This window comes from Bos taurus, chromosome 20, assembly GCF_002263795.3.
Source record: "Bos taurus isolate L1 Dominette 01449 registration number 42190680 breed Hereford chromosome 20, ARS-UCD2.0, whole genome shotgun sequence".
NCBI classification, from domain to species: domain Eukaryota; kingdom Metazoa; phylum Chordata; class Mammalia; order Artiodactyla; family Bovidae; genus Bos; species Bos taurus.
Genome location: NC_037347.1, coordinates 41,584,519 through 41,602,528, shown reverse-complemented (window position 1 = coordinate 41,602,528; position 18,010 = coordinate 41,584,519). Strand labels below are relative to the sequence as shown.

Sequence of the window (18,010 nt, the reverse complement as noted above, 5' to 3'; positions counted from 1 at the left end):
GATTAGACATGTCGGCGTTGTTCCGTTTCTGCTTTATTAATGATTTAATATATCTACAGAGACTTAATTAATTACAGACAAGGCTCATGATCATTCAGACCATTTTTATTTGTCAGCTACTTCTTTTTCATAGACTGTTATTTCTTACAGGAAAATAAATCCTCAGACTTTGTTTTTACATTTCTGTTCTCCCTTAATGGACCTATAGGAAATATTTCAACAAATATCTCCTTTTAAAGTATGGCTTGTTTATATAAAATATTAACACAGAATGATACACATGCAAACAGATGAATTTTTAAAAATACACAAGTTGGGCCCATCTTCAAAAGCCCAGGAATCTCTTAGGATATAGATATGCGATTTTAGAAATGAATTCAGACTTCCTTACTCTCTTGTCTAGTAAAGCTCATTACTCACCCAAGGTGACATGTACACTGTGTATTTTTGTAATGCTGCATGGTAAAAATGAATGCAAACAAACTTAGTCACGTAACAATGAAAAAAATTTCAGTCAGCAGAGCTTATTGACAGCTGGCATATGTGTTTATGCATCCGTTTGCAGTCTTAGCCTGGTACCCAGAAATCCACCCTGTACCGTGCCAGACCTCTTTCCTATAAGTGGTTCAGCAGAGACCTCAAAAAGGCTGCCAGAGCTCTAAATCTGCAGGAAAGTGTGTGAAACTCAGGAGGAGAGTCAACACTGAGGACATCTCCTGGGTGGTCCCTGATGTTTGCCTCTGGCAGAGGCAGCGGGAGAATGGTCCTCTTCTAGGAAGACCCCACAGTCATGGGGTGAACATACATACTTCACATGGTAATGTCTCTAAGTTCACATTTGCCTTCACCTCTCTTCAGAGCCCTCAGCTTTTTACCAGCCATCTTCAGGATGTCTCCGTCTCTAATATTTCACATCATGCCTGAAACTGGATGTATGGCTTTCCTGCACCACCAAGCCCATTCTAACATTTCAGGTCTTACCATCCACAGAGTTGCCTGAGCCAGAAACCTGAGATTCAGCTAGTGACCACTTGCCCTGGGTTGTGCAGAACTTTCCTGGTTTTTCACTGGCAAGTCCATATCCTGGGAAACACCTTCACCCAGCCAGATTGGGACAGTTGGCATTGTGGAGTTAGCTGGAATGTTGCCTTTTCTCAAAGAAGAAAATGGAAACCCACTCCAGTTTCTTGCCTGGGAAATCCCATAGACAGAGGAGCCTGGTGGGCCATCGTCCATAGGGTCACAAAGAGTTGGACACGCCTTCACGACAACAACTGCCCTCTCCCTTACACCAAGTCCAGTCAGTCCCTGAACCTGGGCTGCTCCTGCTCCCTTGGGGATGTCCACCCTCTCCACTGCTCTGCGCCCCATCCTGCAGCTTTGGTTTCGGGCCAGGCTGCTGTCGCCTCTCACCTGGGGTCACAGTAGTCTGCACTGCTCCCATTTCCATCCCATCATCAACTGTCCCAGTGCAGTCAGAGGGACTTTTCTAAAGAGCCATCTTACCATGCACACGGCAGCTGAAACCATTTGGTGGTCCAGTTGCCTTTGGGGTAACCCCCGAACACCTCAGCTCGACATAGCACATAAGGAAGGCCCTTCATCATCTGATTCTCACTGCTGTCTTTCTCCCTGATTTGGGCTGAATTCGTGTTTTCAAAATGCCACACTCGCTCTTGTCTCTGAGCCTTTGCCACCTCTGCCCCAGTTCAGTGCATTGCACCTGTAGGTGCTCCGTAGATGCTTATAATGAAGGCACAGGAGAGCCCCAAGCCTGAGAGATGGGACACCAATTCCAGCCCTGGTTCTTCCACCCCCAGCTCTGTGGCCTTCAGGCTGCCATGTCCTCTCTCTGAGCTTGTTTTCTTACCTCCAAGCTGAGCTTTTTGGTCTGACGGAGGAATTTCAACTCTGACATTATGATCACATGTTTCTTCATTTCTTACTGATCATTCTAAGTAAGAAGGGATAAGCAAACAATCTCAAAAATAAGTTTTCAGTTGAAGCTAGAGCATTTACTGCAGTGAAATTCTGGTTGGATGATGTGTCTTCTCACATTTGGGGCAAAGATGCTGTTGTAACATTTTATTTTGGGTTCCAGCAGATGAGGTCATTTAAATGCTGCTGTGGCAATTCCCTTTAATATACTACCCCTGTTTTTGGTAAATAAATCCCTCTGTTTGCCTTCGTGGAGAGACGCATGTGTGAGCTCACACAGTAATTGGCGGTTTATAGGAAAGGGTAGCACTCCAACATTAATACAGACGTCCATAGCATCCAATTTTGCGTGGTTTGGCTTTTTCTCAACAGACTGACAAAGTCTCATTGCCCTTTCAGCCAGCGTAGAAGGAAGCAAAAGCCCAAGCCATCTGTCTAGACAGGGTCTGCTTCAGAACTCTGTCATCTCTACAACTGGATCTGTGTTCACACTTTGAATACTGGCAAACGTGCAGGTCTCCTATCTTGGCGAACTTCTTAATGTCAGTCTCGATAACTTTGAAGACCCCTAAGATTATGGTAAACATTCTCTGTTTGTTCATTCAGTGACATTTATGCAGTATTGTGATGTGCTAGGCACTTTTCTAGCTGCTGGAAAATCCATTGGTAAATGAGAGACAAGGTTCCTATCTTAAGGCATTTATCACAAATAAGGGGCCACAAGCAATAAACAGATTAAAAAAAACCAGAGTGTTAGATGCTGACCACAAGTACAATAAATGAAATAAAAACACAGTGAAGTAAAAGATGTCCCAGCAGTGACATGGGCGGGGGCCCAATTGATAATGGGTGTCAGCGAATACCTTATTAAAGAGGCCATGTTTCAGCTGAAGACTGTCAGGAGGAGAGCAGCCCTGCAGAATCTGGGAGCAGAATGTTTCTGGTGAGAAACTAACATCTGAAGGTGCCATAAGACAGGAATGTTAGAATATTCTGGTAGCAGAGACTGCAGCATAGTGAGTGATAGGGAGAGGACTAGGAGGTGATGTGAAAGAGACAAGATTACAAAAGTTCGTGTTTACCATTGCAAAGAGTGTGGACCTTATTCTATATCTAGGGAGCTATCAGAAGGTTTAAGTTAAATGCATCATGATGTTTTTCTTTAAAGTTTATCCTAAATGCGTAATGGAGAATAGTGGCTTGTGAGAGGTAAAACTTATAAATGGAGACCAGATCAGAGACTATGATAACCCAAGCTAAAAATGCTGGTGACTCATGAGGGTGGTAGCAGAGAAGACGAGCCGAGGTGAGATGGATGTGGATCTGCTTTGCGAATAGAGCCTTCGGATCTCACTTATGGTTTAAGTACAGGGAATAGAAGGATGAATCAAAGACAGTCCTTGGGTTTTTGGTTTGCATATCCTCTTGAGCTTGAACTGATGATGTTGCTGTTCCCATTGAGATGGCGAAGCCAGGAAGAGAAGAGACTCTACTGGTGTGTGTACAAGATACCTAAGTGGAATTGTAAGAAGACAGTTGGCAATATACTTGATACTATTGTATTTAAGTTGGCCTGTTGGGTTTTGGCTAGTTCCAGCTTTAGACTAATACACTTTAGAACTGATTTTATTTTTAACTGAACACTGCTTTCATCTGTAGGCAGCTAGATTTAATGCGACAGTTGCACAATTAAGACTGATAGCATCTGCCGCTTCCTGCTTCTGACTTCCTTTGTGTTCCTCGGAACCCCTTCATTAGAAGATCAAGAAATTCCATGGTGAGGAAACGTGCATCATTTTCTTTGAATTCTCCCCTTTTAGTTCCTACTGTCTGTTATGGCAGGGGAATCATCTTATTGGATAAAAGTGAGGAAGGAGATCTGTTTCTGGACTAGTATAATTAGGGGCTTTATTATAGATTGGTCATTTCTGCCCTCTGAAGCTTTTTCAGATTTTTTTGATGTGGACCATTCTCTTTATTTTAAATTTTTAATTAATTTATTGTAATTGCTTTACAATATTGTGTTGGCCTCCACCATAGAACAATGCAAATGAGCCGCAAGTACACATATGTCCCCTCCCTCCTGAACCTCCTCCCCACGCCTCCTCCCCACGCCCCCCCTTCCCCCCTCTTGGTTGCCACAGAGCACTAGGTTGAGCCCTGCAGCAGCTTCCCACTGGCTAGCTAGTTTATGCATGATAGTACATATGCGTCTACTCTCTCTACTTGTCCCACCCTCCCCCTCCTCCATGTGGCCAAAGTCTGTTTTTTATGTCTACATCCCTCTTCCTGCCCTGCAAATAGGTTCGTCAGTACCATTTTTCTAGATTCCATATATATGCGTTAATATATGAAATTGGTTTTTCTCTTTCTGACTTTCTTCACTCTGTATAACAGGCTCTAGGTTCATTCACCTCACTAAAGCTGACTCAAATGTGTTCCTTTTTATGACTGAGTAATACTCCATTGTATATATGTACCACAACTTCTTTTTCCATTCATCTGCCAGTGGACATGTGGGTTGCTTCTATATCCTAGCTGTTGTAAATAGTGCTGCTATTAACATTGGGGTATATGTGTCTTTTTCATTTATGGTTTTCTCAGAGTATATGCCCAGTAGCAGGATTACTGGGTCATATGGTAGTTTTATTCCTAGTTTTTTTAAGGAATCTCCATACTGTTCTCCACAGTGGCTGTATCAATTTGCATTCCCACCAAGAGTGCAAGAAGATCCCTTTTTCTCCACACCCTCTCCAACATTTATTGTTTATAGACTTTTTGATGATGGCCATTCTGACTGGTGTGAACTACTAACTCATTGCAGTTTTGATTTGCATTTCTCTAATAATGAGTGATGTTGAGTATCTTTTCTTGTTTTTGTTGGCCATCTGTACGTCTCTTTGGAGAAAAGTCTGTTTAGGTCTTCCTCCCGCTTTTTGACTGGGTTGTTTGTTTTTCTAGTATTGAGCTGCCTGAGCTGCTTATGTGTTTTGGAGATTAAGCCTTTGTCAATTGTTTCATTTGCAATTATTTTTTCCCCATTCTAAGGGTTGTCTTTTCATCTTGTTTATAGTTTCCTTTGCTGTGCAAAAGCTTTTAAGTTTAATTAGGTCCCACTTGTTTATTTTTGTTTTTATTTCCATTGCTCTAAGAGGTGGGTCATAGAGAATCTTGCTGTGATTTATGTCAAGGAATGTACTGCCTATGTTTTCCTCTATGAGTTTTCTGGCCTTACATTTATGTCTTAATCCATCTGAGTTCATTTTTGTGTATGGTGTTAGGAGGTGTTCTATTTTCATTCTTTTATATGTAGCTGTTCAGTTTTCCCAGCACCACTTATTGAAGAGGCTATCTTTTCTCCACTGTATATTCCTGCCCCCTGTGGCCGTGGACCATTCTTAAAATCTTTATTGAATTTGTTACAATACTGCTTCAGTTTTATGCTTTGGTTTTTTGGCCAAGAGGCATGTTGGATCTTAGCTCCCTGACCAGGAATCAAACCCACATCTCCCACATTGGAAGATGAAACCATGACCACTGGACCTTCAGGGAAGTCCCCCTCTGAAGCCATTTATTTTAGATATGTGGTTTTGTCTTGTTTTTAACTGGTTGTGTGCATCTTGGGCCAGGGGTGTGGAGTGGGTTTGTGGGTGTTCTCCATGAATACTGTCTTTAACTCCTCTGTCAGGGTAAACATTTAGGCCATCCTTTCCCCATGATCATAGTTTTGCATGTTCCTGGTCACAAGTCCTATTTCTAAAAGCATTTAAGAATTAGAACTGTATCCAGTATTGTCACATCCTCTATGAACCATACCTAACGTCTTCTGTTTAGCCAAAGGAGGGTAGGATGGGAGAAAACGATGGTGTAATTAGTCATAGGGATGGATAGGTTTCTACTAATTTGGGCTAAAACTAAAGGGATTTTCTTGTATCTGGGCTCTAATAGTGGTCCCTGTTGTTCTTGGGAAAGAGTTCCACAGCTTTTCTGTACTGGGGAAGAGAGTAACACTGCCCCACATCTTCAGGACACCAGGAACCATGCGATATCTTCCAAGGGGATAAAAAAAGTCAGGCCACCATCTGTGCTCATTTCTTACCTGCTCTGTGAGGCCCAGGGAGGCAGCCACAGGACTGGCCTGTGTGTAAATGCAGGATGCTCAGCTCGCCAAGACAACAGCTAATCAGCACACCCCTGCATGTGTTCTCTTTGGTTCTCCACCTGGCATACAGTCTCATGTACTGGAAGTATTGAAAGTTGCTGTCTCGGGGTAATTCTCAAGGATGGCTTCATGGAAGGAGTGAAGCTGTGAGAGACTCTGAAGGCAGGAAGGCTGTTCCTGAATGGGAAGGAAAGGTGTTCCAGAGGTCAGAGGCAACAAACCAAAACCCAGGGAGTCCAAAGTGAGACGATGGGATGATGTAGGGCTTGTTGACAAGTTCATGAACTACTGTGGTAAGCCAGTGACTTCTGAAGTTACATTTGGCCAGACAGGCTTCATGGACTTGTGGTCAGTGGATGGAGGAGACAGCTGGCATCACCGCGTGTTGCTGGAATTGTGGGGGCCCTGTGAGCAGCCCTGGGCTTGGAAAAGAGTAGGACCCAACAAGTCTCTGTCTGCTGATAATTTCCCTAGACATTCCTGTTGCTGCGCATCAGTGACCATTCCACATCTGTTTTTTTTACTGTTGCCTAAAGCTTCATTTTCGTTTCTGACAGTATGCACTTCGGATTTTCTAAATGCCTCACATTTTTTCTCTTTTGCAAACAGCTTGAATGGGCAGGTTGCCTATTTTGGGGGAGATGATTGCTTTGTCTGTATTGGGCCTTAGCAGTTCCATTGGACCTTCGTGGTGAATGGAGAAAGCAGATGGTTTTTACTCTATAAATTGAGGAATGCATTGGGACCCCTACCTATATACGTAGAGCTAAAAAGGACTTTGGGATGAGCCTAAAGTCAGACTCCCAGATAAACCACTTTGGAAGCTTTTGCTTTCATTTCTCTGAATAGCCAAGTGTCTGAGGGAACTCCAGTGTTTTGCAGTGGAGTATCTTTGTGTCCTTGGAATGGAATACAGAGTCAAAAGGAGAATGAACCAAGGCAGTTCAGAGGACTTAGAGACCTTTTTTTTGTTGTCTAGTCATTCAGTCACATCCAACACTTTTGTGACCCCATAGACTGTAGCCCGCCAGGCTCCTCTGTCCATGGGATTCTCTAGGCAAGAATACTGGAGTGGGTTGCCATTTCCTTCTCCAGGGGATCTTCCTGACCCAGGGACCGAACCCTCATCTCCTGCAAAGTGTCCTGCATGGCAGGCAGATTCTTTACCACTGAGCCACCAGGGAAGCCCTAGAGACCTCTATTAGTTTTTAAAAATGATTGATTTGGGGAAATTCCTGGCAGTCCAGTGGTTAAGACTCCATGCATCCAGTGCTGGGGGTGTGGGTTCAATCCCTGGTCAGGGAACCAAGACCCCCCACAGCCAAAAAATAAGTGAAATAGAAAGGGTAGATTTTTATAGTTGTTGTAGCATTTTTAAATGTTCTTAAAGAGCGTGTTGACCAATGTATGTTGATAACAAGTACACCAGTGAATTTCCTATTTTGATTTCTCCAAGATCTCATTCACATGTTGTCGGGAAGTTTAAGATTCAATTCAGTGTGACGTTTTTAACATTTATGCGAGTGTAAGTCACATATGGTTACTGATTAACATTTATTATGTATTTTACTAGATGTCAGGAGCATTGCTGCCTGCTTCCTGTCTCATTTAATCCTAACAACCAGACTTGGAAGTTTTACTAATCATCCCTACTTTAAAGGCAGGGATATTGAGGTTTTGAGGCCTCAATTGATTTTCATAAGTACTAAGTGGTTGAGCTTGGCTTAAACTAGTTGATTGGATCAAACTAGAGTCTCCTGGCTCTGTCTTCCTTTCATTTCCCTTTATTAATTAGTAGGTGTAGTAAATAAACGGAACCCAGACACAGCCAGTGTTTACTCATGTAGTGGTATCTGGGTTTCAGGCAGAAGAGCTTTACTTAACAGGATCCTGGTCAGGGAATTCACACATCACCTTTGCCGTGCTTTCCAAAGTCATCTCCACTGGCCCCAGGTGGCTCATTCAATTTAATTAAAATGAAATGAAACATTCAGGGTCTCCGTTGCCAGCAGCCACATTTCAGGCATTCGACAGCCACCTGTGGCTGGCGGCTCTCCTGTTAGATGATGCAGACACAGAACACTCCTGCCGTCATGAGAACTGGATTGGGCAGCACTGACTGCTGCCCGAGACTTTGGTCCAGCCCGTAGAGTTTTCTCATCAGTGGGCCTCTGCAGTGTCGGTCAACAAGCGATGGGACTCGGCCAGACCTCCAGCTGCCCCTCCTGTGAGAATGGTGCGTGTCTGTCCAGATGCTTCACGGTGTGCTCACTTTTTCTTCCAAGGAGGAAGTCGGCCGGATATGGAAGATGGAGCTGCTTAAAGAATCGGATGGGCTGGGAATTCAGGTTAGTGGAGGCCGAGGATCAAAGCGCTCACCTCACGCTATCGTTGTCACCCAAGTGAAGGAAGGCGGTGCCGCTCACAGGTGACTGGATAACTCTCCCCTTTCTCTGCTTCCTGGTCCTCCCCTCCCCTGCCCCTGGGTGCTGGGGGGGTAGTCAAAGGCCTGGTGATTACAGCTTACAAGGAAGGTGCTGGAGCATGGCAGGAAATCAGGCACTAGCAGTTCTAATTAAATACCCTTCTGAGCACAGGAAGTGGCTAATGGGTGGGGCCACTGCACGAAGGAGGGATTAGATTCCTTTCTAATCCATTCACTTTGAGTGTCAAGTGAAAGTTATCCTGAGTCTGAGGATGCTGGTGACACGTGATTCCTTATCCAGAGCTACCACTTGGTGGAACACCACATCCTTCACATGGTCACTGTGGCTGACGACTCGGGAAAGTGATGGGGGTTCAAACGTGACCACAGTTCACCTGCCACGTCATGGCTGTCAAGATTTGATACACATGTAAACACGTGTGTCTTGGTCATGCAGATGTGGAGGGAGAAAAATCAATGTGAGTTTTCTCCTTGTGACCTGAAAACCATTCACACTCCAAAGCTACTTTTTTAACCTCAACAGTCATCTGAAGTAGGAAGATGGGTGGCGCTTAGGCAGAGGCACGTCAAAGAAGTCCATATTGAGTCAGAGGGAGGTAGCCGTCCCCAGATGGAAGGTATGCTCCTACTTTGGGGCTGATTGCTCCTATATACATAGGGCATCTACTATTTGCAAAGCACCATAGGGTGTATTTGTATGTTGGATGCCCATCTGTATAGAATAAGTGGGTAAAGGTGGAATTTCACTGATGAGGGAGGTGATGCTGGTCTGGAATTAGTATTCAGCCCAGGTACCCTGATGCTGAAAGGGAAATGGCAAACCAGAGCAGTAATGGCCTGCCCAAGACCTTGGGGGCTCTCAGAAACATATCTCATTAGGCGAAGTTGAAGGAGCTTGACATATTTGGTCTGAAGAATAGAATACCGAGGAGAGGACCAGTGCACTGATTATCAAGGTTTTCAACGCTCATCAGTCCCATAACTAGAAAATATGATCTGTTAGCCTGAGTAGAGAAGAGATTAACTTCAGGTGTCACTTATTTGGGTGGCGGTAATTAGTGAAGGTTTAAGACCTTAGGTAGTTCATATCCAGAAGAGCATCATCACACTTCCCAAAGGATAGCTGCTTTAAAGAATTCGCATCAGATAGCCATTTCCCCATTACTCCTAGGTCTTTGGAAAGTTGGCAATTAGGAAATTCCTGTGCCCAGAGCTGAGCTTAAATAGAACTGTTCTTATCCATTTTTCAAGTGAGCCATTTTTTAACGGGTCTCACCGTTTTCTTACACCCCTAGCCTGTATGTGTGTATGTGTCTGGGTGTCTAATTCACATGTGGGGCATTCTAGGTAATAACTGGAGCTGAGAAAGATGGGATCAAAGAGGAAAATAAGAGGAACAGAGATGTGGATGGCTTGATGGTGGTGTGGATAAGTAAACCCAAGGACACTGGCCCTGACCACTGTGTTCTCCAGTATTCCTGAATGCCTCTCCTTCAGAGAGCTTGCCCTCATGCCTCCTTGAGCTTCCAGTGTGCTTATTCACCATGGTTTCCCTCTTTCTCTTCTCTTTCCATCCCAAGCATCTACTGTGATACTTAGCATTTCTCTGCTTTAGGGATTTTTGAAGGACAGAAAGCAGAGATTGTCAGCAATCTCTCATGCTTCCTGTCTTCTGTTAAAGCCTAAATTCATAGAAAAGATAATGATACATGCCCTAGAGGACAGAGAGAGAAAATGGTGAGGGAGAGGAGGAGAGGGAAGTTGGTTAATTTATTGAAAGCAAGCAAGGAGGAGAGAGTCTACAGACTGAAGAGAAAAACACTGGGGTGAATCTGTGTGAGAGACAAGCGTGAGTGCCACCCTTGAATCCTGGGTGCTGATGCAAAGCCTCCAGAGGGGATGGTGGGACCTGGGCTTTGGGACTCTCAACTTCACTCAATTTCCCATCTCATATTTAGCAGTGGGGATGAAGAGCCTCTGGCTGCTTTGGGATCATGGGAGACCAGGCCATTGGAGGCTCAGTTGGCACCCACAGAACTGTTGACCTCCTATGACTGACAAGGCCTGCCTGGTGCTCTGTAACCGTCTGTCCCCAAACCTCTGTAGGGCAGGCAGACCCCGTGGTGACTGGACCTCCTTCCAGCCCAGTAGGAAGGAAGCTCCAAGTCCTTCACTTAATTTAAAGGAAACAAAGAGAACACATTTGCATGCCTGTGATGTACACCGGGTCTGTTCCCTGCAACAGCAGTAACTTAGGCAGTTTCTTTGTTCATTTTTCCGTTCATCCACCTGCTTATGGAGCTTGGCGGCAGAGACACAAGGAGGAAGGGGGCAGTTTGAGACTTGACCCTCAAGGCCCCATGACTCTTGGGCACAGGGGTTACAGACACATGTGGTTCAGGGTCTCAGGTGCCACAGAGGAAATCCTGGCAACAGTGTGTCACCTGGGGAGAGAGGGACGGGTGTTAGGGAAGGATTCCTGGTGAGCTGCGGATACCTTTTTCTTCTGGGGCTCAGCTCAGAGACTCAGCTGATGACTCAGTCACAAGGGCAGGATGGCAGGTAGGACTGAGAAAAGAAAGACTTAAGTATCCTAAAGATTTGGGGTCTCGATTCCTCTCCATCATGTCTCCACCTGCATGGGAGGTGTTTCATTGACATTGATGTAGGATATGGTGGTAACTTATGATCGTGCCTATAACTAAGGGACCATCTGAAATCATAAAGCTCCTAGTCTCTGCTAACTGGGCATCTGGACCCTGACAGAAGGATGAGCGGTCCCACCCCAGCCGTCCCCATCTTCCATACTCCTCTGTAGCCCATTTTGGACTGTCCCCTTCTGACAACCCTCCCCAACTCCAGGAAGATGGCCCTTCCCAAGCCTAGAACATCTTGACGAGGGATTTTTTTTTTTTTTTTTCCCGTCTCCATTTCCTCAGGGATGGCAGACTATCCTTAGGAGATGAGCTGCTGGTAATCAATGGTCACTTACTAGTCGGGCTCTCCCACGAGGAAGCTGTGGCCATTCTTCGCTCAGCCACTGGAGTGGTTCAGCTGGTGGTGGCCAGCAAGGTAGGTGGATTTGTTTGTTTTGTAAAATATTTTGAATGGCAGTGGTAGATTTGGTTGTGAGCCCTCCGCATGAACCCCCTCACCCCTGCCCCCTAACACATGTGTACTCCCCTTTGCTTGGGCCAGGCAAATAGCCATGAGTCTGCAGTGCAAGCCCACAAGGGGCCCTGAGCTTAAGGGCATTTAATCATCTTGCCATCCTTTAAGAGTCTTTATAGGTATATCTGGGCTTCTCTGGTAGCTCAGCTGGTAAAGAATCCGCCTGCAAAGCGGGAGACCAGGGTTCGATCCCTGGGTTGGGAAGATCCCCTGGAGAAGGGAGCAGCTACCCACTCCAGCATTCTGGCCTGGAGAATTCCATGGACTAGGATGCAAAGAGTTGGACATGACTGAGAGACTTTCACGATAGGTTTATCTAGGAGATTAAAAAGCAACAAAAGGACTAAAGAAAAGGGATGAATGGGAGAAAAGCCAGGATAGAGAGAGTAGCAACTGGCCCAAGGGGAAACCAAGGAGGAGATGTGGAAGCAGGGGCGGGAGGGAGGTGACGCGCCTCTGGAGATGCACACCTTCTCGGACCTGCAGGAAGGAGGTTGGGACGGCATGGGCAGGCTGCAGGCCCGGGCTCTGATCCCCAGCAGCACACAGCCTCGGTGCTGGAGGAAGCCTTGTGAACCTTGCTTGTCCAGCTACGCCCCCTCCCATCCTCCTCAATTTTACAAATGACCTGGCGAGACAGAGCTTCCGAGGGGGCCTTGATGCGGCTGGCAGTGCCGGGACCCTGGCTCTTGCTGTGACGCCCAGTCTGGCCATGCCCTCTGTCTGGATGCCAGCTCTTCTTCACGAGGCCTCAGGCTGGGGCTCCTTTCACCCCCACCCACCAGAGCATGTGAAACTAGTGCTGAGATATGGGACCCCCATCTCTCTCCAGGGTCTCGCCAGCCTTAGAACGCTGCAGAGAGGCAGTGGGATACCGCGGCTGCGGGACCAGGGGAGGAACAAGGGCTGTCTGGGTTCTGCTCCATTGTCTGATGAGATAGTGACATCCATGAGCCCAGGGGAGAGCCCTCAGGACTTGGGGGCTAGTGCAGTGGAGCCATGGGGCTTCTTTCCAGTTCATCCTGGATCCAACGCAGGGGAGCACTGGTGTGAGCCACCCCGTCCTTAACCCTTCCCAGCAATAGCTCTCACCAGGATGGCTGATTTCCCTCAGTTATCCTTGATGTTACTTTTGAACCCTGCATCCACAGGTTTTTATTTTCCTTCTTAGATTTTGTGTGCTCAATCACGTCTGACTCTGCAACCCCATGGACTGTAGCCTGCCAGGCTCCCCTGTCCATGAGATTTCTCAGGCAAGAATACTGAAGTGGGTTGCCGTTACCTCCTCAGGGGATCTTTCCAACTGTGTCTCTTGTGTCTCCTGCATTGGCAGGCAGATTCTTTACCACTAGCACCTCCTAGGTTTAATAAATAGGTGAGTATTTTGAGTCATCTGAAAAATCTACTTTCCCCCTTTATGCTTCGCTGGTGGCTCAACTGGTAAAGAATCCACCTGCAATGCAGGAGACCTGGGTTTGATTCCTGGGTTAGGAAGATCCCCTGGAGAGGGGAACAGCTACCCACTCCAGTATTCTAGCTGGAGAATTCCATGAACTGTATAGTCCATGGAGTCACAAAGAGTCAGACACGACTGAGCAACTTTCACTTTCTCCTTTATACCATGTACCCCAAATCCTGCTTCCAACCAGAATTCAGAGCTTGGCAAAGACTTGGCAGGAAGAGCTGATGCTGAAGCCCTGGAGGCAGGAATTGAGACCTTCTCCATTCATACACCCCATCTTCACCTCCCAGAGGTGCCGTGGGCATCCTCTTCCTAGGGGTGGGGCAGGAGCAAAGCCAGGGATGCTCTCGGTCAGCCTGGTGGATCCCACAAGGAGGGAAAGGCTGAAACAAATTCCCCATTTGACCAGATGTGGTGGGAATTTGAAAAGCCTTATTGGTTCTTACACACGCACACCCCACCTCCCCAAGCTTGCAGCTTAACCCCGCAGAGGTCTCTGCACAGGCATTAAAGCATGTCCACCAGACCTTTATTTCTGGACTGACTTCTTTCTCCTACTAGTTTGGAAAGTGGGAAAGAAATCTCTTCTATGCCAGTCATTATACATAAACGACACAAAATACAAAAACAAAAAACGACCCCTCGTGGGTAAAACTAGTGATTAAGGGGCACGTGTGAGATTTTTGAAAACAGACATCGCTCATCAACTTAAAGGAAGAAAGACACTAATGTACTGGCTACCACTGGGCGCTAGGCGCTTTATACCTACTGTCTCATTTAATTCTTAAAGTGAATCCCGTGAGAAAGCCATTAGTTCTTCTTATTCAGAAGATGAGATTAAAATCCAAGCGATCAGTTCATCTGTCCAGAGGTCATGCAGGCGGTGGGTGGCAGAAGCAGCTTTCATCCTGGGTCCGCTGGCCGTCAGAGCTTCATGCTACCCCTCAGTCATGTAAGATATAAAGGAATCCAGAGCCCCTGGTGTTAGAACAAGGTCATGTGTTCCTGCCAGAGGCTGTGACACTTTGGGATGCTTGCTGAGGTCTTCGTAGGGCTGAGCAGTGTCCAGAGCTGAGGAACAGGCGTCCATTCTGGTTTTCAGTCTGTTGGCTCTTGGCCATCTGTCCAGAGCTACGGCCCTAAGGCTGACCAGCCCTCAGAGCTTTCTCCTCCTTCCCATTTGCTTCGCCTACAACTAAGCCAAATACGCTACTGCAGCAGCTGCCAGCTGTTTGCTCCTGAACTTACTCTGCTCCGTCCAAGGTGCTCATCCGTGGAGAAGAAGCACCTGATTGTTAGGCACTGCTTGACTTCTGTTCCTCTTCTTTATCCCAAAGAACAAGTCATCTACAGACTTCAGTTCTGCCTTTACATTCAAAGAGAAAAGAATAAAAAACTTTTGACTTGTCACATATAAGGAATAATAAAAAAATCTAAATTATTGTTGCAGATAAGCATCACCTCGTGACAAAACTTAACCGGCATTGTTTTAGAAATATCACAGTTACTGTCTTCTGGAAGGGATGTCTCGTGTTTCCGCACCGTATGTCATTTGTGTATGAGAGGAGCTTAGAAAGTTTTTGCTGAATGAATAAACTCGGAATGCCCTAGTTCATCTTGATATTCCTGGAAGTACATGCATAGCAACACGGATTTCTCTTATGCACTTCTCTTTTTTGTTTCACTCTTGGTTTTTATTTACAAGAAATATGTATTCATTGTATCTAATGTAGAAAACCCAGAAAAAAAAGGATGAGAAGAAAAACATGATAAAATGTCTAATATCGCCCATGGTACCATCCACTAACTGGCGTTTCCTTCCAGACAGGAACACGTTTCCTTTTCAATTGAATCAAACACAAGGAGACTGACTGTACCTGGAGACAGTCCCACCAGGATTCGGGCAGCACAGCCCTTTAAAAGCTGTGTGTCTTGAGCAAGTTGCTGCTTCTTTCGAAATCTCACTTGTGCGGTGAGAATCAATAACTGCTTCATGGGATATTAGGAAGATCAAATGAAGGATAAAGATCTCTAAACAATGTAGTTGGTCACAGTGAGCACTTGCAGAAATGTGTCTTTATGGTTTTCATATTGTATCCAGGTTGTTGTTACATCTGTTATTAATATGGTTCTTACATATTATTTTTAACCTGCTTTTTCACTAAGTAACCTGCTAAAAAATGGCAACCCACTCCAGTGTTCTTGCCTGGAGAATCCCAGGGACGGGGGAGCCTGGTGGGCTGCTGTCTATGGAGTCGCACAGAGTCGGACACAACTGAAGCAACTTAGCAGCAGCAGCAACCCGCCAAAAGAGCTCTTTCCACATCAGGAAATGTATTTCTGGATCAGCATTTTTAATGACAGTGGCGTATTCTATCTTGTGGCTGTTGTGAAATTTACTCAGCAGTTGGAACTTTCACTCTTTTAAGCTTTCTGCTATTAATAGTTGAGCAGAATTGACATCACAGAAATGGATTCAGCTCACTTTGTCGCAAATAACTCTTTTTCCTTTCCTTGGGCAAGGTCTCAAAGTATGGTAGTCACAAATTACTGATCTAAGATGAGTGAGGTTCAGGTACCTTGCAGGAGTGGAATCCACGTCGAACTAGGAACAAACACCAATCTCACCAGGTGCCAGCTCACTGGTAGTTTGTAAGTCCCTTTTATAAGCTGGGTATTCTTTGTTGTTCTATTTTCCATCATCCCCCAAGGAATATGATGATCAAAACTTTGCACATGTTTCCTTCCTGGTAGAAATCGCTGGTGTGGCAACAAGAGGAGAGGGCACGTTGCTCTTTCATTCTGGCCTCAGATCAGCCCTGTAGCCCTGGTCCCTGGCCTCACGTGCCATGTCCTTCCCCAGGAGAGCTCTCAGCGCCCGTGCGTGCCTCATTTGTCCTTGAGATTGTCACCCGGCCTCATGGATCTCGCCTGCACCGCACACCCATTCTGACTTTATCTGTGTCTAGGAAGGAAGGGCTCTGTTAATGAAGCCCCCTTTGGAGTCTAATCTTAATAGAATGTGATTCCATGAGTTTCTGTTGTCCTTTAAAAGTTGTTCAAGGACTGCTTTCATGGCAGACATTATCGGTCTCTACTCTCATTGCGATTCAGTAAATGATCTAATCTTTCTAACCAACGGGCTTGTGAGATGAGCAGTGAGCGAGAGGAGAATATAGTGGATGTTTGAGCTCTGAGCTCGACCTAGAGACACAGCGCTGAGTAGACATGGTTTGGGGAACTCTCAGACAAAAAGCAAGATAGACGAATAAGTTATATACCCACAGTGAGGCAGTAAACGTAGAGGACATGAGAGGAGAAATGTGGGACTCCAGGAAGGCTTGCCAGAGAGGATGCTCAAGCTTTGCCTCAAGAGGTCTTAGTCTTGGGAAGAAGAGTGGTCTAGGCAGGGGAGCTGCTGGTGAAAGAGGAAGCATGGCTGGGAGAGCCTGGCGTGTTTGAAAGTCAGGGTGGCTTGAATGGAAGGGAGGCTTAGAGGGGAGAATGGAGGCAGGTGAGTTTGGAGAGCTGGGCAGAGGCCAAATCTCTGATGTTGGCCTGCCAATGAGGGAGTTTAAATTACATCCTGAAAGTAAGACGGCGGTGGGGGGGTGGGATGGGGGGGAATCGAAGGATCTTAAGTTCAGGGAGCTTAGATTACTCATAGAAACATTCACCTAAGAAACACTGATTCATCAAGGGAAAAAAAAACTCAAGGTTTAAATTGGCTCTGTACCCCGGACATGTGCATTCGCCTCGCACACCTGGAAATGTGAACATATACTCCATGTAGTCGTTGGACTGGGAACACGTGGCCACCCACGGTTGACTCCGCTATGTTTCCTTGACCTTGATATCGCAGGGTAATTCACAGGCGTCTCATTGTTTCCCCGCAGGAGAACTCTGCCGAGGACCTCCTGAGGCTGACATCTAAGAGTCTGCCTGACCTGACCAGCTCCACAGAGGACGTGTCCTCTTGGACCGACAACGAAGACCAGGAGCCAGACGAGGACGAAGGCACCGGCTCATCTTCCATCCAGAGCGCAGTAAGTGCGCCTGTGCTCTGCCGGGATGCTCTGCTGGGATGATGTTCTGCCAAAGACTTGGGTACCAGGGCCAGAGATAAAAGCTGGAGATAGACATTATGGTCCAGACCAGGATGGGAGAGAACCACAGTGCATCTTTTTATTTATTTATTTTTTTTTGTTAGAATCATCCAGAAAAATCTATGAAGGTAATACTTCACGTTTAAGAAAAAACAATTGGCACCATACCCCTGGACATAAGAGAGCAATTGGTACTGAGTTCAGTGCATGTATCAACTTCTAGGGTGTCTTATAATATGCCAAGGATTTTATTGCTATTTCTTGATACAGTATTTGAAAATTATTGCTTGTGAAGTTGAGCTTAGATGGAGAGATGTCTGGTTGCAAGTGGAATGTTAAAGTAACACAGCACCCATTCAGGCGAACTTGCATGGATGTATCTCCCAGTTTTAATGAAATGAGGACTTTGCGCTTGGCTCGTGGCTCTTCCTCACACAGCCTGTGGCCCTTCACGCCCTCGTGTGCTGCCCCCCCGCCCCCGCCGTGTGGTCTGGCAGAGTCGGGAGGGCTGTGTTAACTGTGGTTGCAGCGCAGCTCTGTGGTCTCCTCTTCGTTTCCCACATCTTACAGATAGCCCATATTTAGTATAAAACCTTGTTAGCTGTCGTTCCCATCCATCCAGGCCTGGGGAGGGTCCCTTCTTTCTGCCATTTGGATCTCTTACTCCTTCCCAGTAGCACTGAGCCTTGGCAGCATGATAAGCATTGGGAAGTTAGTCCTGTCTG

At 46.1% G+C, this 18,010-nt stretch overlaps 1 protein-coding gene across 8 annotated transcripts in view; it reads left to right on the top strand.

Moving 5' to 3' along the window:
* The window catches only part of PDZD2 (PDZ domain containing 2), a 404,359-nt gene that overhangs the window by 304,864 nt on the left and 81,485 nt on the right, over positions 1 to 18,010 (top strand). For 7 of the 8 annotated variants that reach the window (XM_024981518.2, XM_024981525.2, XM_024981519.2 and 4 more), the window contains 3 exons: positions 8,386 to 8,528; positions 11,486 to 11,618; positions 17,076 to 17,225. In XM_024981518.2, the coding sequence (XP_024837286.1) occupies positions 8,386 to 8,528; positions 11,486 to 11,618; positions 17,076 to 17,225 (426 nt within the window). The remainder of the gene's footprint in view (positions 1 to 8,385; positions 8,529 to 11,485; positions 11,619 to 17,075; positions 17,226 to 18,010) is intronic. The other variant, XM_024981521.2, reaches the window with a different exon arrangement.